The following is an 18776-nucleotide window of genomic DNA, read 5'->3' as shown; positions in this document are numbered from 1 at the left end:
AAGAAAATCACTATTTCGCAAATTTTCAAGAAGCCTTCAGACTGGACTCATTGTGGAGAGGGAAGGAATTTCCCCTTCTGTGTTTAATCAAAAGTTTAAAGTTATTTAGGATGCTTCTTTTGCACTTCAGTAAGATAATATAACATGGCGTTCACAGCCAAATCTTTGAATAGCTTTTAGAAAACGTGATCGCTCCTTTCATCTTAATTTTTCTTCTCTATTTATCAGGCCATGCAAGGTATAGTTCAGGATTTAAATGCTCTAATTAATTTATTATAGAATAAAAACAGAAAATAATTACGGCTACTTAAAATTTTGATGAGTATTTACCAAATTAGCCAAATATTGCACTAAAAATGGAATTAAGACAAAGAGATCAAGTTCCTTCACCATCATTTTGTTCATATATTCAAAAGTCTTTTATCTTCTTTTCTTTTTCTCTCCTTTTCTTTTATGTCTTGTTGTAGATGGATGACTTGATATTGGACTCCCATGTTCTGAACTATCATCATCGCTTTCATCCTGAAAAAGATTAATTAAGGATAAATTGGTACGGTCAGTAAGTGATAATGCATTAGAACATGCTCTTAGGGAGTAATTTTAATTTTAGTATGGAATGGAAAAGAATAAAAGAAAATACAATAGAAAAGAATACAAAAGATAGTAGAATTGAAAAAAAGCCAAAGGAAAGAAAAAATCTCTGTTCTCAAAGAATACACATACCTTCATGATGACTGCATATAAAAATGAAAAATATGTCAGAAGCCACGAGAAACCGTGGCTTCTGACGGAAAACCGTGACGTTTTTAAACCACGAAAAACCATGGCTTAAAAAATGCATCTTTTCCCAAATTTGTTTCCCTTCTCCAATAGGAACAGTTCTCTGATATCCCCAAGATTAGACCTTTGTTCAAAAATCATCATATATCAATGATGTTAATAATCAGAATAATGTCGTATAATAGTATACATCAATCATTCCTTCAATCATTGCTTTTATAATGTTAAGGTAGGGAACTAGCAAATTCCCACCAGATAATCTCCTACCCCCCCCCCCCAACAATTCTCCCTACATGTAAAATTGAGAAGCCAAAGGTAAATTAAAACAAATAAAGAAAATGAAGAAAAGTAGAGATGTGGATATAATTTATTTTGAAATATAACCTATATTTTTAAATACATGCTAAATATATGACACACAATCATAGAGTTTCTGGTGACAAACCGTAAGCAACGAGCAATTGAAGCAAATAGTAACAAAAACTATAAAAAAAAGATAGCAAAAAATACGTCAAAATGATTTATATTTTTCATGTATAATCCAAATACAAGTCCACCATAAGCCTGATTTTTGAAAAATGCCCCCAAAGGGCAAGTGATTATAACTACAATTATAGCACTGGGTTGAGCATGTTAGAGAGCCCTATTGTGGAGGTTACAAGTTCCTATCTACAAAAAATGGGGAATTTCGCTTTTTTCTCCCTAGAAAAAAATTATGGATGCGTATTTATTTGTTATTTTTTTATGAAGTGATCTTGATAGTAATATCGTTGAAATCAGTAGGTAAAAATGATCATACAGTCGGTAAAAACCTTTCCCCCACCCCTTGCTTTTTGGCTAGTGACGTCTCTGATCGGTAACAGACCAAGTCTGAGGGAAATAATTGCTCGTACTTATTAGTCCCAGTCTGTTACCTCTGTGCACTTCCATCAAAGCGCACCTCTTCAATGGGGGCTACCAACTGCATATTTTCAAATTATTTTCTTTAACCTTTATCTTACTGGTGAGTCAACTATTTATCTTACTTGGGTGAGTTAACTCCCCCCCCCCGCCAAAAAAACACATAAAAAATTAGGTAAGTAGAAATACAAAAATAGACCCTATAAAATATTCGACACCATACGTTCGGCCTATATTTTCGAATGTAGCCAAAAATCTTTTTGTTTCGTCAATTTTTTATACGGGGGGAATTTTCTATGGGAAGGGATTTTCAGAGGGAATACACCTAGCATCGTTAATGCCACAGCGTACACAAAAATATAATTGTAATACAAGACAAATGTTAAATAAGAACTACACTACATAAAAAGGAAAAATAAAATAAAAAAAATTAATAAAGACGTCATGTAGCAAGTGAATACAATTAGGATATCTTAGGACTTATGTTCCCTGTGAAACATGTGATTGTTCAACCTCAAAGTGTACAACTGTAAATTGCGCCCTAAGGCGCATTTTACAAATACGATTGAGTCTGACGACTTATGTCGTCAGATTCAATAGCCTCAGATCTATTTGAATATTGCCCAACCAGATTTTTGAAATTACTTGAACCTGTTTCTTGGATAATGGCCTAAACTATTTTTAAAAAAGACAAAAATCCCTATTTTCCCATGTCCTTCGTGACTTTTCAATGCATTTTTCGATTCTAAGACAAAGTTGCAAATTTCGAAACTGTAATTTGGTAGATGGATAAAGCTGAATCTCAGCTAACAGATGATAGCAAAATTATTATTTACTTAGAAACATAGGACTAAAGAAAAATAACATACTAAAAACACGAATAAGAACATATTTCTAAGTTCATTACAGTAAGGGGGAGGGGGTTAAAACAGCATTTATACATTTTTTTACATGTTTACGAGTCGAACAAAAATTTCGGGAGGGGGTAGACCTAACCCCCCTGGATACGGCCTTGGCAGTAAGTCAAAATAACCAGTAGATATACCATTGTTAATTATAGATTTCACTAACGTTACTATTTGTAAAATTAATTCAGTAATTATAGTCAGCAGTTAATACAGTCCTCTTGAGATTAGCCTCTGCTTATAATCTACTTAAATATGCAACAGGAGGCAAATGTTCTCCTATCTGCCTTTTTTGTTCTCCATTTATTTTGACACTCATTTGTCCACCATACTTTAGGAGTGTGTTTGGGGATTGTTTTCCTGGGTTTTGTCTCGGGCATAGCCTGATTAGCTGTATTTGTTAGTATGGATGCCAAAACTTCGGCATGTGTGCCAGCTGTTACAAGTGAAATCTATGACTCCTGGGTGAGATTTATAATTCCATCATGAAGCTTATTTTTAAAAATTGTCTAAATTGCTTTATTCTTAAAATATTTCGGGGTATGTGGCAGAATTTTAGTTGGTTCATTTAATGAAGAGACTACGGCAAAGTGGTCCGTGCAAAGGTTATCAATTTTCCTAATATAAATTTTATTCAAAATATTTTACACAATTTGTAGGTCAATTGTGGAAAATTTGCCACTTTTGGGGTTAAAACATGTATTTAGATTTGGAGGGGTAGCAACAGCTAATTCGATATTATTTGGAACCAAACTTTCAATAAACTTACCAGCTTTATTGGCTGGCTTATTCCCCACAAAAGGATGTGGGCATTAAAATCCCCACAAATAATTATGTTTTTTAGCATATTAGAATTAGTTATATAACTGAAGAAATCCATGGCATCTGTAGTTTGGCTGTTAGGGTTATAAAAGCTTATTATGTAAGTTTTGGTATTATTCAGCCAAACATTGATACCAATTGTATCAACATCATTTAAAAATTCTGGCAAGTTAATGCCACAAAATTTGATATTACTATTTATTATTAAAGCTACGCCACCTTCTTTTGTCTCTGATGACCTATCTTTTCTCAGGATAAATAAAAAAACAAGAATTTTTAACTGAAAGTAAGGAGCGACATTAAAACTTAAAACGAACAGAAATTACTTCATAAATGAAAGGGCTGCTCCCCTCTCAACGCCCCGCTCTTTACGCTAAAGTTTAACTCTTTCTCTCAACATTATTTTTTAAAACAGTAAAAAACTTTAGCGTAAAGAGCGGGGCGTTGAGGAGGGAGCAACCCCTTTCATATACGAAGTAATTTCTGTTCTCTTTAAGCTTTAATGTCGCTCCTTACTTTCAGTTAAAAAAATTGTTTTTTTTATTTAATTTCTGAACGTTTTTGAATTAATGCATGTTTTGATTTTGGCTCTCCGCAGATGAGTAATTAAAACGCAATTTGCATATTCATTTTGTAGGCTAAATGGCTTTCTCATAGTTTTGATCGAATGATTTTGAGAAAAAAAAGAGCGGGGGAGGAGGCCTTGTTGCCCTCCAATTTTTTAGTTACTTAAAAAGGCAACTAGAACTTATAATTTTTTACGAACATTTTTATTAGTAAAAGATATACATAACTTACGAATTAGCTTACGTAACAAACTTCTATATTCGTATGATTTTATTACGTATATAAGGGGGTTCACCCCCCCCACCATCAGTACCTCGCTCTTTACACTAAAGCTTAAATTGTGTCCCAATTCCTTAAGAATGGCCCCTGAATCATAAAGGCCGTAGAATAAATAGTTGAAATTACCAAAAATAAACAGGATGTGTAAAGAGGATGTGAACCCCTCATATGCGTAATAATTTCTGTTCGTTTTAAGTTTTGATGCTGCTCCTCACTTTCATTTGAAAAAGCTTTTTCATATTTATTTTTTCATTGTTTTTTTAAATAATGCTGAAAAATCTTGCGCTCCGTTAATAGAAATTTTCTTCCCCCATGACAAATTCCTCCATGGAAAGTTCACCCAACATATCCCCCTCTTCTTAACCCCTCCTTCCCAACCAAAAAATCCCCCGAAAACATCTGTACACTGCCCAATACTCATTACTACGTGTAAGCACTGTAACTTCTAGCCCCTCCCACGGGGACTGTGGGGGGGGGGGGTAAGTCGTCCCTAAAGACACAGTTATAAGATTTTCGAATATGTTGAATAAAATGGCTATCTCAGAATTTTGATCCGGTGACTTTTGGAAAATAATTAGCGCGGGAGGGGGCCTAAGTGCCCTCCAATTTTTTGGTCACTTAAAAAGGGCACTACAACTTTTCATTTCGGTTAGAATGAGCCCTCTCACAACATTCTAGGACCACCGGGTTAATACGTTCACCCCTGGAAAAAAACAAATAAACACGCATCCGTGATTTGTCTTGTGGCAAAAAATGCAAAATTCCACATTTTTGTAGATAGGAGCTTGAAACTTCTAGGGTTCTCCGATATGCTGAATCTGATGGTGTGATTTTCGTTAAGATTCTATAGCTTTTAGGGGGTGTTTCCTCCTATTTTTAAAATAAAGCAAATTTTCTCAGGCTCCTAGCTTTTGATGGGTAATACTAAACTTGATGAAACTTATACATTTAAAATCAGCATTAAAATGTGATTCTTTTGATGTAGCTATTGGTATCAAAATTCTGTCTTTTTTTTAGAGTTTTAGTTACTATTGAGCCGGGTCGCTCCTTACTACAGTTCGTTACCACAAACTGTTTGATAGTATATCCTGAAGACTTATTTGTTGGTTTTTGGTCAAACGGGTTTACTGAAGGCAAGTAATACCAATGGAATTATTATTCATAAGAGATATTAGTTCATTTAACTTATTTTCTGAAAGTGACCATACATTCCACTGAAGTATTGAGATGTGCTGCTTTGTTGCTTTAGTTTTCATATGACTGTGTGTCAACACTTAGCTTTGCTAGGAATAAAACAAGATCCTTTTTTGCTTGAATAAGCACGTGATTGGGTAGGTAGATATTTACCAATTCATTTATGATTTCTACCTTCTGTGGCTGTTGTAGGTTCATAGACTGAACTGTATTAGAGTTTAGTATAAAGAGGCATATATTAGGTGCTAGCTTGTTTGGACTTTCATTGGCTTGTCATTAATTAGGGGATTAATTCCTGGTAATGCTTCTGATTCATTTCTGCTTGGGAAGGGTGGCCAGACTAACTTCTTATCATTGGATTGTAACCACATTTGGCTAAGTGTGCTGCTTCTTCTTCTTGTGAAGGGAGGTAAGTGAATCACAATGAAGGTCCCATCATCTCTTTGAACTGGTCTGTAGAACAAGTATTGTGGTTACAGGAACTATCCAAGACTAGATCACCTTCTATTTTAAAATATACATAATTTCTTTGAAGATGTTTTGTTAGATTTAAGGGGAGAAATGGTGATTAATAACCGCAAAGAAGTTTTCTTAGATTTTTATACTTCAGCAATTATGTTTCACAGCATTAGAATATCATCAAGTACTATCACAAATACAACATGCTGATTTTTTTTTTCTTGAGACTAATAGAAATTATGGTAGAGAGAACGGTGATGTAAGTCCAGCTAAAAAATCATTTTGGCCCCCAAACTCGTTTTAAGATAAGTAGGAATTAAGAAATCTTATATTAGAATTACAGAATCAACAATGGATTGTATGAAGACGGAAATTTTCAGCTTTTATCATCTGAGATGTATGTTTTTCAAAATTTAGCTGAGTCAATAGTAGAAAAAATCTAGGTTAATAGTGGAAAACACTTTAGTTTAGCTTTGTGCAGGTGGAAGAGTTGACTGGGAACCTCTTTTGTACCATATTTTTATCCTATTTGGTGTAGGTATGGATCCAGAATTGTTGGAGGGGCAGAGAATAAAATTTGAAATGTCATTTTCTTTTGCTTGAGAGATTTAGGCTAAAATTTGGATGATTTTTTTTTTTTTTAGATGGGTGATCTCGACTTTTGAGTACTAAAGGGACGTTGATAATTCATGGGACAATGGATTTGAACTATGAAACGATGAAAAATTTAGAAGGGCCATACAAAAACTGCTGGGACATGCTGGCTTCAAGTGTAGTGTTGTCAAACATACTGGCTGAGATGGATGAGACCCCTCTAACCCTAAACTGTGGTCATATCTAAGGAATCCAGTCATTATAACACCTCTACTCAATAGTAAACCCTGCTGGGAAACCTCAGATCAGATCTGAAGCCACACATTGTCAGCTAGAATGTCTTCTTTCTGCTACAGAGGGTTTTCTGGAAGTGGAGCGGAATCCCAACATGGAGGAAGCTCAAAGTGCATGAAGCTATGGTTCTCTCTGTTCTCCTGTATGGATGTGAAACGTGGTCACTGAGAGCAACCAAAGCACTGATCTTGAATACAGTAAACCATAAATGCTTGCATTATATCCTGAGTATCCTCTTCTCAGATAAATTTCGAACAATAAAGTCAGGAGAAGACATGGGGATCACCTACTTGTCTCTAATATTAACAAGCAGAAGAGACTAAGATGGTTTGGCCACACAATGCACAAACCAGATGATCAAATAAGCAAAAGATGCTTCAAATGTGAACCACAATCAGTATCCAAGAAGACAACAGGAGGCCAAAGGAAGACATGAAGCTTCATCTGCAGCCAATCAGAGGGTTTGGAAAATGTTGCCATCATTGAGATTGTCAGTGGCTGGAGAATGTAGAGCTTGCTACCTTCAAGCAAAGCCTCTGGAAGGAGACATGTCGTTGTATGCTGGGCGCCATGATGAGTCTGGATGTGGCTTCAATTTACAACAAGTGAGCAAGCAAGTAAGTTGTCATACCTTAGTGATTGACCTCATACTCTCCAAGTGGATAAGGACCTTCTTGAACAGTTCAATAAAATTGTATAACAAATTTTCCAGTAAAAAAAAAATTTAATGCCCGGCATAATGTAAAAAATCCCATCATAATGTAAAAAAGCACAAAATTGACAGAGTAAGGAAAAAAAATACAACGAATATAAAATCAAAACTTGACCAATGACAAGCCTATAGAAAGTTCAGAAAACTAGAATCAAAATTTAGCCGCTTTTGAAATGACCCAGTTCTTCTTCTTTTTTTTATAGCATCTAAGAGGCAAGTAACTCTGTATCTGGCCAACACAATGTTGTAGCTATTCCAAAGGGGCAGCCAAAGTAGGTATTTTACATATTTGTAAGAATGCTTTCAAATATCAGCAATACCACTTTGAGAACTCCCTTTCCGAAACCGTTCTTAATTGTTTTGTTTTTTTATTAAGTTCAATAAAACCAGGCAATATAGCAATCTTAACTCTAGCATTCAGCTTCCTATGCATATCACAAAGAGCCTCTAAAACTGAAGAGTTCGCACCATGTTTGTAAGCAATCAGTAAAATATGGGTATGCATACCAGAGTTCATGCTGAGTTCATGGGTATACATACCAGCAGAATAAAGCCTTTCATCCTTTTCAGCTGCACATGCCAACAAATTAGCAATAAAATAAAGGGCATAACCATGGCTAATACCTTTCGTAAACACAAACTGATTATCTGGTGTATAACACTCAATTGTAATTTCATTAATAACATTTTACAAAGTACAGGGAAAACAGTAATCAGTCTCAACAAAGAGCAGGGGTTGGATGGTTTGCCCTTTTTCAGGACAGGACTAATTATACCAGTACTAAATAAATCTGGTACCATATCAAAAATGATTTGACAAGGTAGTTTAAAGTACTGAACTCAAAAAGAGGAGCCGGGTTCAAGATGCTTAACAACATATACCATCAATACCATGTAAATTCTTTTTACAAAACTTAGAAATACAGTAAATCACCAAAGAACAAGTGGCAATAAAACTGAGGTTATTGCTAGACTTGAGGAAACATTTATCAAGCTCATTTCCATAATTGCTTTTCAAAACCACATCATGTTCCAAAAATTCAGTGCTGAAGTAAATACAGTAGGCTACTGGTTACTTGTACTAACAGATTGCGACAAGACTTGGATTTCCCAACATTAATATTTTCCACAAAAAGTTTGGGTCGTTACGTGCCTTTTAGGAGATCACAGCTATAGAATGTGCTGGATTTTGTTTCAGATCTTCTGTGATGCATCTCTTTATATAAAACAAGGCATTAAATAGCAGCATATCAGATACCTTTAAGCTGGTGCCATGAATATAGCAATAAAAAAAAGCAGACATTGTTCACTGCACCAATACATGGCACACCACACTCTTTCCAAATATTAAATCAAAATTTTGGCTTTTCATTTGACTTGGTGAGCTCCAGATTACTGATCCATCCTGGCTTTTCTGCACCAGCCTAGACTCTACAGGCTAGGACACTTGCCTTTTCAGCAACATGTTGGGCATAAAAATTTCAGCATTTTACATTTTGAGCTAAATCTGACTTTCAGAAACACTTATTCCAGGCTTCTGAGACAAGAGCCAGAATGGTACTTCATTTTTTTTCAAGGATACCATCCCTTATGCTTTGAAAAGCAGGCAGGTTAATTTTACCCCAGCCACAGATTTCATGCCACTTGCTTGTAAAACTTGATGTGAAGGGCTCAATTGGAACTAATATGATGAGAAAAAGTGTTCCTAAGTACCAGATGATCTAAAGTTTGGAATGTAGCAATAACCAATGTGTTTTAGTTTGACAGCATTTCAGATCAGCAAAACCTGAAATCAAGAGAAGTATGCTGCCAGAGTTGTGGTTGTATTTGAAGCTAAGTTCATTTTCTACTGGAACAAGCTGTAGACAGGTGCTACACAAAATATTTGCTCTACAGCTTGAATCATCAAACATATTGCAGTTCAAGTCACTGGCCAAGTGCTCAATTCGCAATCAGCAGCAAGAGTGCTAAGAGCCTGGCACATTTTATCAAAAAGCACATCAGACCTAGAATTGTAATAATTGATGGGAAAGTAAACTGAAACCAGGAAAGGCAACAAATGCAGTTCTGTATTTAGACTACCACAAAATAGTCCAAGCCCTAGAAGGGCTCTGGCAACCACTTGTTTTACAAAAGAATGACAGTTGCCACTGCTAGATTGACCAACACCAGAGTGTTTGGTGGCATGGCAGTAAGTAGCAGTAGGTGTCAATGTTCAATAGGTTAGATTGTTCATAATTAGCAAGTGCTCTTGCAAACATGCCACACCATTTGGTTCACATAGTGTTTGTATAAATAAGTGTTTCAGATTTACATCTCTGTTTATAATCTGTGATGCTATTTTAAGTCACATATTCAATTAGCAGGAGGCAAAAGGTTCTGTGCTAAAGAACATTTATAACTACAAGATGGGTGATCAGCTTGAGAGCAGAGAGCACATTTGAGTCTTTTGGCAAGGGAAGTTATGGTTATCAAAAGCCCCCTTTTGCACAGTGGGATAACACTAAGTATTTATCAGACTTTCTTTAGAAGTGGTCACCCAAAAAGTGATACCAAGCCTTACTATGGCATAAAACCCAGCCGAAATATGTTTTTTTTTAAATTCAAATAAGTATAGACATATCATATATGCAATCTTCTAAGCCCTAAAAAAACGGAAAGGGCAGACAGTAGGCTGGCAACACCTTCCAAGGGTATATTTTAGGTCCTTAATTCATTCCTGAAAGTTTAATTTACATTAAACTCTCTAGTGGAAACTAGACTAGGAAGCTCCTAAATCAGTATGTGGATGGTATTGGGCAAAGCTAAACTAGTTGTGATGTGCTGCAACTTGTCATACTCTATCATCTAGTAATGGTCAATCCAAAGTTTCTGAAGCCTAGCTTCAAATTTAGACCATTAGAGTATGCCTAGTGCAGACCTGGCAGACACATTTGATGGTAGCTGCTAATAATGGAATAAATTGTGGAGCCCAATAAATGTCTAGCTAACGCCATTCATAATTGTAGACATGTTTCAAGCCAATCTTGTGTTTAGTTTATTTATTCATTGTGTCCTGGTCATTACCTAGTGTAGTGTCTATAGATACCTTGTATGCTTTACAGGTACAGTTTCACTATGTAATTTGCAAGTGCAATTTAAGGTAATAACTTAAAGTAGGGTTAGTTATGCTACTTTCTAAGACACCAGGAAGCCCCTCAACCAGAACTTTACAAATGTGTCAGTAAAGTATAAGAATTGGACCTCTGTGGAAAGAGACATGCTAGAACAGAAGGAGACATTTTTAGGTTGCTAATTTTTTGCTTATTTTCATGGTTTGGTTTGCATTTATGACAATGGTAAAAAAAAACATGGTCTTATGGCAATGGTCTCATATAGCCCTAGGCTATGTAAAGAGAGTAACCAAAAAGAGGATAACTGCAAAAAGATCTGGAGGTGTTGGTTGATGATAAGATCAAATTCAATTCACACACACAGTCTGTTGTACCCGAAGCCAACTAAACTTTTGGCATAATAATGGAAACATTCTGCAGTAGATCCCCAGCAGTGATTACTAAGCTCCTAAAGGGTCTAATTCAACCTAAATTAGATTTCCTGATTCCAGTTAACAGCAAAATCTATCAATTCTGGAATCTGTACAGCAGTGACTAACTTAATACATAATGGTTTTAAGAAACTCGTCATATTCTACATAACTCCAAAGGCTCAAAATATGATCTCTCACATACCAATGTATACATGAGGATGTTTTAATGGCATCTAGATTGATCTGAAACCATATCATCCAAAACCTGGTCCAGATAGACAATTTTTCAAGAACAAGAGGGTACCCCCTGAAGTTCGTTCTTTCATATATTCAATAGTTGTATCCAGAGTAAATTCCATTTTGACCCCTTAATGGGGCCCCAAAAGGTAAAACAGTCTATAGTAACCAAAAGCTTAAAAATACAATTCTTAAAAAAACTGTCTAGAGATAAAAATATTAGAGCAAATATTATTTTGAAAACAAATTTGTAGGAATTTTTTAAACAGACTGAAATCCCACAAAAATGATGTCACTACAAAACTGACATTATTTTTGAGGTGTTTCTAGCTCTTTCCAAAAATCTATGTAAATTTGTTTTCAGAGTAGGATTTCACTGTTAAGACTAGGGGAAATAAAAATTACTATTGCTGAATCAACAACAAATGACAAATTTTCTTACTAGGTAGTTCTTTAGAAACATGGTTTTAAACTCTGACAACTATGGGCTGTTTTGAGCCCTTTAAGTACAGTGGAATTGCAGTAAAAATGTGCTAACTACATTTTTCTCCATATAATGAAGTAACAATCCTTTTTTTAACATGTTACTTTATCAGTAGCCCAATTCTAGGATTATACTACTCACTAAGCTGCCTAGTTCTTGATTTAAGCACACAGGGCCTAGACTGAATCAATTTAGGACTCTTATGAGCCTTTTTTAAAAGCTTTTTTTTAGTTAAGCTGATTCAGGAATGGTAGTTATTATTTTCATTATTCTAAATAGAAAACTGTTATATTGAAAACAAACTTGCAGGCATTTTAAAAAGGGCTAAAAGCCCCTAAAAAATGATATTAGTTTTGTTGCAATGTCATTTTCAAGGGGTTTCATACTCTTTTTAAAATTCCTAAAAAATTTGTTTCAAAATAGCATTCTTTTTTTTTATTAAGACTTAGAAAATAATAATCAAACAGTTTGTGATAACAATCTGTAAATAAGAAGTAATGCAGCTCAATGGTAACCAACATTCTAAAAAACGGAATTTTGATATCAATATATATATATCAAAACAATTGACTTATTATACTGATTCCAACTATATATGAGATTCATCAAGTTTAGTGTTACTTGTCAGAAGCTACAAGCCTGTAAAAATTTGCCCGATTTTCAAAAAAGGAGGAGGAGCACCACTAGAATCAAAGGTATCCTAATGGAAATCAGATCCAGTATATCCAAGAACCCTATAGTGGAAGTCTCTAACTCCATCTGCAAAAATTTGGAATTCTGCATTTTTTGCCAGAAGAAAGATCATGGATGCATGTTTATTTGTTTTTCTAGAGGTGATTACATCAAACCAATAATCCTCGAATATTGGGAAAGGGCTCATTTGAAATTCTAGTTACTTTTTTAAGTTACCAAAAAGATTGGAGGACAACTAATCCCCCTTCCACCCCTTTTTTCCTCAAGGTTGTCTAATCAAATTTTTTTTTCAGCATAGCTAAAAAGTCCAGTAACAATGCTTTTGGGGATAACGTGACACTACAGCCCCTGAGGAAAGGTCTGTAAGTCATCAAACATTCCCATTGCTTTCAGCATTTGTTATTTGGAGGCAAACCATACCTTCATCCATTTGAGAGCTTTAAGGTCTTCTTGACCTGTAGTGCTCAGACATTTTTGATGGGGGGGGGGGTGAATTTTCTACTGGGGCAATTTTCCATTGGGAGAATGTTTCAGGGAAAATTTTGCACTAGGAGAATTTACCAGAATTCATATACAAAATTATTTTTATTTGTTTTACTTTCTCTTTGTCAACTCAATTTTACATGTGGACATGTTATGGAAGAGGGGATTTCTGACAGGGTTTTAGAAACAAATTAGTCTTTTTTAAATGAAAGTGCAGTAAAAAAAAATTCACCTGGAATTGGGTGTAAGAAATTTTCATGGGGAATTTTCAGCTAGAATGGAATTGTCTGGGGGGAATTTTTCTGGTGAGGTGGGGGGTGTATTTTACATGCAAAGAACTTTTCATGGAGAGATTTTCTGTAGGGGGGAAGAAATTTTCTATTGAAGGGGAGCTGGATTCCCTGACATTATTTAAAAACAATAAGAAATTATACAGAAAAGAGAAATGTTTTTTTCCTGAAACTAAGCAGCAACAACAAAACACACAAAAATTATTATGTATATGAGGAGAGTTCCCCTCTCTTCAATACATCACTAATTACACTAAAGTTTGACTTTTTGTTCTAATTCCTCAACAACAACTTCTGAAACACAAGGGCAATTTAATTAGAATGACAAGCCTTTTTAAAACTCCTAAAAGAAACTTTAGCATAAAGAGCAAGGTATTGAAGAGGGGTCATTTACACTGGGTAAAAGACCTCTTTGGATAGACCATTTTTCTTAGGCATTCCAGAAAAATAGAGATGGGTTTTTGGATGACCCCTATTTTACTATAGCATAATGCAATGGGAGGGTAGTAAAAAGAGCCCTGCCCCTCTTGGTGAAATTTTCACCAACAATTTGTCAGCATAAATTAAAAATGTGGTATCTGTTTTGATAAGCAATGAAAAAGAAAACGAAAATAATGTTTAACATTTATTATTGATTCAATAAATATTAAGCAATAGAAGTTACATTTTCATTATCAGAAGAAGTGATATATATATATATATATATATATATATATATATATATATATATATATATATATATATATATATATATATATATATATATATATATATATATATATATATATATATATATATATATATATATATATATATATATATATATCAAAATTGGTATTTCCAAAAAGAGGTCCTTGTAGGTCAGTCAATGAACTAGTAATTTTAAGTTTTTCATCTTAAATAACTTTAATCATAACCATATTGATGCATAGCTTAGGTTTTAAGCTATTCATTGATGTATTCAATTCTTTGCAATTTTTCTTTGGTAATTAGTATTACATAATGCTCAATTGGATACTGAATTTTTACCCTACTTAATAATTTTGGTAAAATTGGTGCTAATAGTATTACTGGCTTTCATATAAAGTAAATATACCACTCAATGCCTTTTTTTGTGCTCTTTACAAATATAATAATCACTTCTACTGCAAATTCAGATTTAAGTACTTTTTGACCTTTTAAAAATGACCTATATATGGGTTCATTACAAATCTGTAAGGTTTAGAAACAAATTTGGGCTAGCCTATATATTTACACATCAGGGGGGTGGGGGTAAAGCATAGCATATACTAAATACGTAAACTAACCATTTTTTTAATGTGTTTGTGCACATCAAATTTTGATGAGAAGAGAGATCACCAGTGCAACAGCACCAACAAAAAAAAAGCAATGGTTAGTTTACATAGGCTATTTAATATATGCTATTCTTTACCCCCCTGATGTGCAAATATATAGCCCAAATTTGTTTCTAAACTATTACAGATTTGTAATGACCCCATATATAGGTCATTTTTGAGAGGTCAAAAAGTACTTAAATCTGAATTTGCAGTAGAAGCAATTGTAAAGAGCATAAAAAAGGCATCGAGTTGTATATTTACTTTATATGAAAGCCAGTAATACTATTAGCACCAATTTTACCATAATTTCTGTTTGTTTTAAGTTTATATGTACTGTCAGATGAAACTTTTGGTTACTATGTAACTTTTTATCTTATGATATGGCATTAGGGGTTTAAAATGGAATTTACTCCAAAAAATGATCATTGAACAATAAAAGAGCATAGCCTAAGAAAAGCCATCAAATGATAGGACTACCTCTTCCATCCTAGCTAAATTTATGTTGTAAACTGCAAATTTGCCCTATTACCTTTGTTAAATACTTTGTATATGCAAAACTGTCAAAATCAATAATATTCAAGCTGCAAATTACCGATGATGCAAGTTAACATAAAACAGCCTACCCTACTGCCTTGCAATACTGGTTCACTATTTCCCACAAAAACTGCGCCAATACAAGCCAGTTGAAATGCTGCACCCAAGTACAGACCATAACGCAGAATCATTTCCATGGTAGTTTCGGTTGTATCTATCATGGTCAAAGTGGCCTGCTATGAAAAGAATCAAAAGGGTAAGTTTCAATTTTTGTGTTAAACTAGGAAACTGCCATCTATTTGATTTGTAAACATTCAACATAGATAGCGCTGAAATCTAATCTTTCTGCCTAGTCATTTTATTTGTTATTTTTTCAGAGAAATTCGCTGAGTAATTCTCAAATACAAGAGGTTGTTCAAGCTCATTAAGAATTCAAAATAAAAATACCGTGTAGAAATCTAGAATACTCCACTTCTCCATGATGTAAACTTGAGATTATGGCTGAGATTTCATTGGTGAGTCTTCATTTTTGCCCAAGGTATGGAGATGAATAGAATGATTTATTCCTTTTATTTGGGTTTTTGTAAGGAATCAAATGATTGAGTATGACAATTTTCGGCGTTTCTGGAAAGGTGGAATTAGTAAGCATTTTACAAAGTGATGTACAAGTGATGTAGATTTATATAGGAAAATTTACAAAGTGATGAAAATTTATATAGGATAAAAAAGTGAATCCGACAGTGAGTCTTCAGTTTTGCCCAATATGTGTAGATTGGTAGAATGTTTTAATTTATTTTTTCAGTTTTTGTAAAGAATTAAAAGGATTGGGGGTGGCTGAAAAAGTGAAATTAGCAGGTATTAAATGAAATGGGGAAAATTTATTTTGGACAAAGAAATTCTACAGGTTGGCTGGTTTGGTGTGGCAGAGAAAGATCCTTTTCTTTAATTTATCTATTTAGATTGGAACTAAGTGCCTGTTTTTACTTAAAAACTTATTTCAAAAAAAGTTAGTATATTCATTGTGATAATTTTTTAGAACTGGAACTGGCGACCCATAAATGAAATACAGCCGAAACACGATTAGAAATATTAAAACTCTCATATAAACAAAAGTACTAGAACAATAATAGCTTTCCCTAAGCATTATTCATTTGTTCAAGATTTCTTATTTTTCATATATTTGACTCTTCCATTTTCAAAATTCAGAGCTATTATTTTTCATTTTTCCTTCTTTTGTTTTCCTACATTTATTTTTTCCTGATTTCTAGGCAAAACCCATAATTTCATCTGTTACTGCTTTTATAAGATTACGGCTTTGAAATTTGTGCTCCCCAAAAAATTTCTGGACAGGTTCTTAGAAATTATGTCGTAAGGTCGACAAAGTAAATTGTCGTACAGAGCTCAGAAGAAATGAAAAAAACATAAAAATTCTTATAAAAAATGATTTTATGCTACATGGGAAAAACTAAATTTATCCTATTAACTTTCTCTATTTATTTTGACGTTTATTATTTTATTCCAAGTACTGTATTTTGCTACGGAATATATGTTACATTTAAATTAAATACTCCTGAGTTCAACATTGTTGCTAAGTTTTAAAAAACCCTTTATTTAGAGCTTCTTAGCCAATTTCTCAGAAAATTATACAAACCGAAAATGGCTCAGCACAGTATTTTATTTTTTCTAAACGAAAAAAAATTCCTGAGTAGCTTCTTCAGAAAATTGGAGTGGAACTCAAAATATCTCTTCCAAAATCGTAAAACTAGTAAAAATGGATTATATTTTTTATTTTTCATTTTTCTTCCGAAACTGTCTGAAAGAAATGGTAAGGTTCGTAGTCATAACCAATAATCATCTTTAAAAAAAGGACTGATAATACAAAAACGATTTTAATTCTAATCTGAAACGACGATTATTTATGCTTAAAAGAAATTATCAATTAGAAATTTATATGACAAGGATTAGATCTCGTAGGTCCTTAAATTTTTTTCAGCTTTGTTTTCTATTTTTTTCTAGAAAATTTTGATATCATGCCTGATGCTTTTATCTTCCATCTCCAAAATACATTTATATGTAACCCCTTCCTGCCCACTAGATTATACATTAACTATGGCTCTAAAGATGACATGAACCCCAGGAGCCACCAGAGGAAGGGCCGCAAGTTATGAAATTTGCCCATTATTTATATGTCGTTTGTTACAATGAATTATAGTGTCATTTCACAGAGTGGGGGTATTTTCCACGGGGAGAACTTCCCATATGGATGAAAGTTTCTAGGGGCAAACTTTCCCAGAGAAATTTACGCGGAAGGGGGTGGGTGGGGTGGGGTTTAATCACCAGAATTTGTATACAAAATTTGCTTTATTTGTCTTACTTTCTCGTTAGTGACCCCAATTTACATGTGGAGATGATTCAGGGGAATAGTCTGGGGAAAAATTTCCAGTTTAGTTGAATTGTCTGGGGAATTTTTACGTGGTAAGACTCCCCATGGGAAACATTCTTCATTGGGAGAATTATCACCTGGAGAAATTTTTCATGGATAAGTTTTCTGTGGGAGAAACTTTCCATCGGGGGGAAGGGATTTACCGTAATGTTTTCCACACAAGATGATTCCCCCATGATCTTCAAAAATGTCAGATTTTAAATAAAAACAAGTTCTTGTTCAAATTAAAGTAAGGAGTAGGGCAAAGTATACCAGGGAAGTTATTATGTTGGTAGACTCCAAGAGGAGAACTTGAGAGAAACTTTCCAATAACAGTTTAATACTAAACTGGAGAGTTCAAAATTTGACAATGTGGAAGATAGATAGAATCATTTCTATCCATCTTCTACATCGACCAAAAACTTATTGACCCAAAGCACTTGGGTAATCAACGTGGCCTTTCTACTACTCATGATCTTGTAAGCTTACTTGATACAATCTATAAAAATTTGGAAAACCCTGATGTTTGGCTAAATCTACTTCTAATAGACCTCCAAAAAGCTTTTGATCTGATTAACCACAATGTTTTAGTTGAAAAACGCCTAAAAGGGTTTCATGTTAACCCAAACCTTGTTAGAATATTAACGTCTTTCCTCTCCAGTAGAAATCAATGTGTAAACTATAAAAATGTCTATTCACATCTCCTTCCACAGTAGGCTGTACGAGAGGTGTGGTTCAATTCCACTTTCTAGGGCTCAAATGAGACAAGGTTGAGATTGTCTGGGCACGTTTTGCGGATGAAAGATGACAGATATCCGAAGATTGTCATTTTTGGCCAGCCATAACGGGCTAAACGGAAAGCAGGTCGTCCACAGTTTGGGTGGGAGGATATAATTAAGAAATATTTAAAGAAAAAGAGAACTTCCTTGGAAGGTGTAAAGAGGGGGATTTGAATAGATTGGAGGAGGAGTGAGCCTATCTACGTTAGTCTCAAGTGGCCTGGTGTTGCGTTGAGTTGTTAGTAGTAGCATTAAGGAGCAGGACCATATCCAGGATATGGGGGAAGAGGCTTCGAAAATACTCAAAAACGCATAAAAGTATGTTTATGTTCATTTTTTTACGTTATTGCGAGTCGAACAAACATTTCTGGCGGGGCCCTCTTCAATACCCTACTCTTTACGCTAACGTTCGCCCTTTTGTCTCAATTTTCCAAGAACAATTCCTGAAATGCTAGGACCATATAATAACAATTCGAAAATTTTTA

General features: G+C 34.2%; 1 protein-coding gene across 1 annotated transcript; it reads right to left on the bottom strand.

The window, feature by feature from the left end:
* Positions 1-307: 307 nt before the first annotated feature.
* Positions 308-15378, bottom strand: LOC136034308 (protein anon-73B1-like). The gene is made up of 2 exons (XM_065715444.1): positions 15180-15378; positions 308-522 (listed from the first exon to the last, which is right to left on the bottom strand). Exons 1-2 carry the CDS (start codon positions 15309-15311, stop codon positions 421-423), a joined length of 234 nt encoding a protein of 77 aa, XP_065571516.1. The 5' UTR covers positions 15312-15378; the 3' UTR covers positions 308-420.
* Between the last annotated feature and the right edge of the window lie 3398 nt (positions 15379-18776).

The sequence above is a fragment of the Artemia franciscana genome, chromosome 13 (assembly GCF_032884065.1).
Source record: "Artemia franciscana chromosome 13, ASM3288406v1, whole genome shotgun sequence".
Lineage (NCBI taxonomy): Eukaryota > Metazoa > Arthropoda > Branchiopoda > Anostraca > Artemiidae > Artemia > Artemia franciscana.
This window is presented reverse-complemented; position numbering and strand designations above follow the sequence as displayed.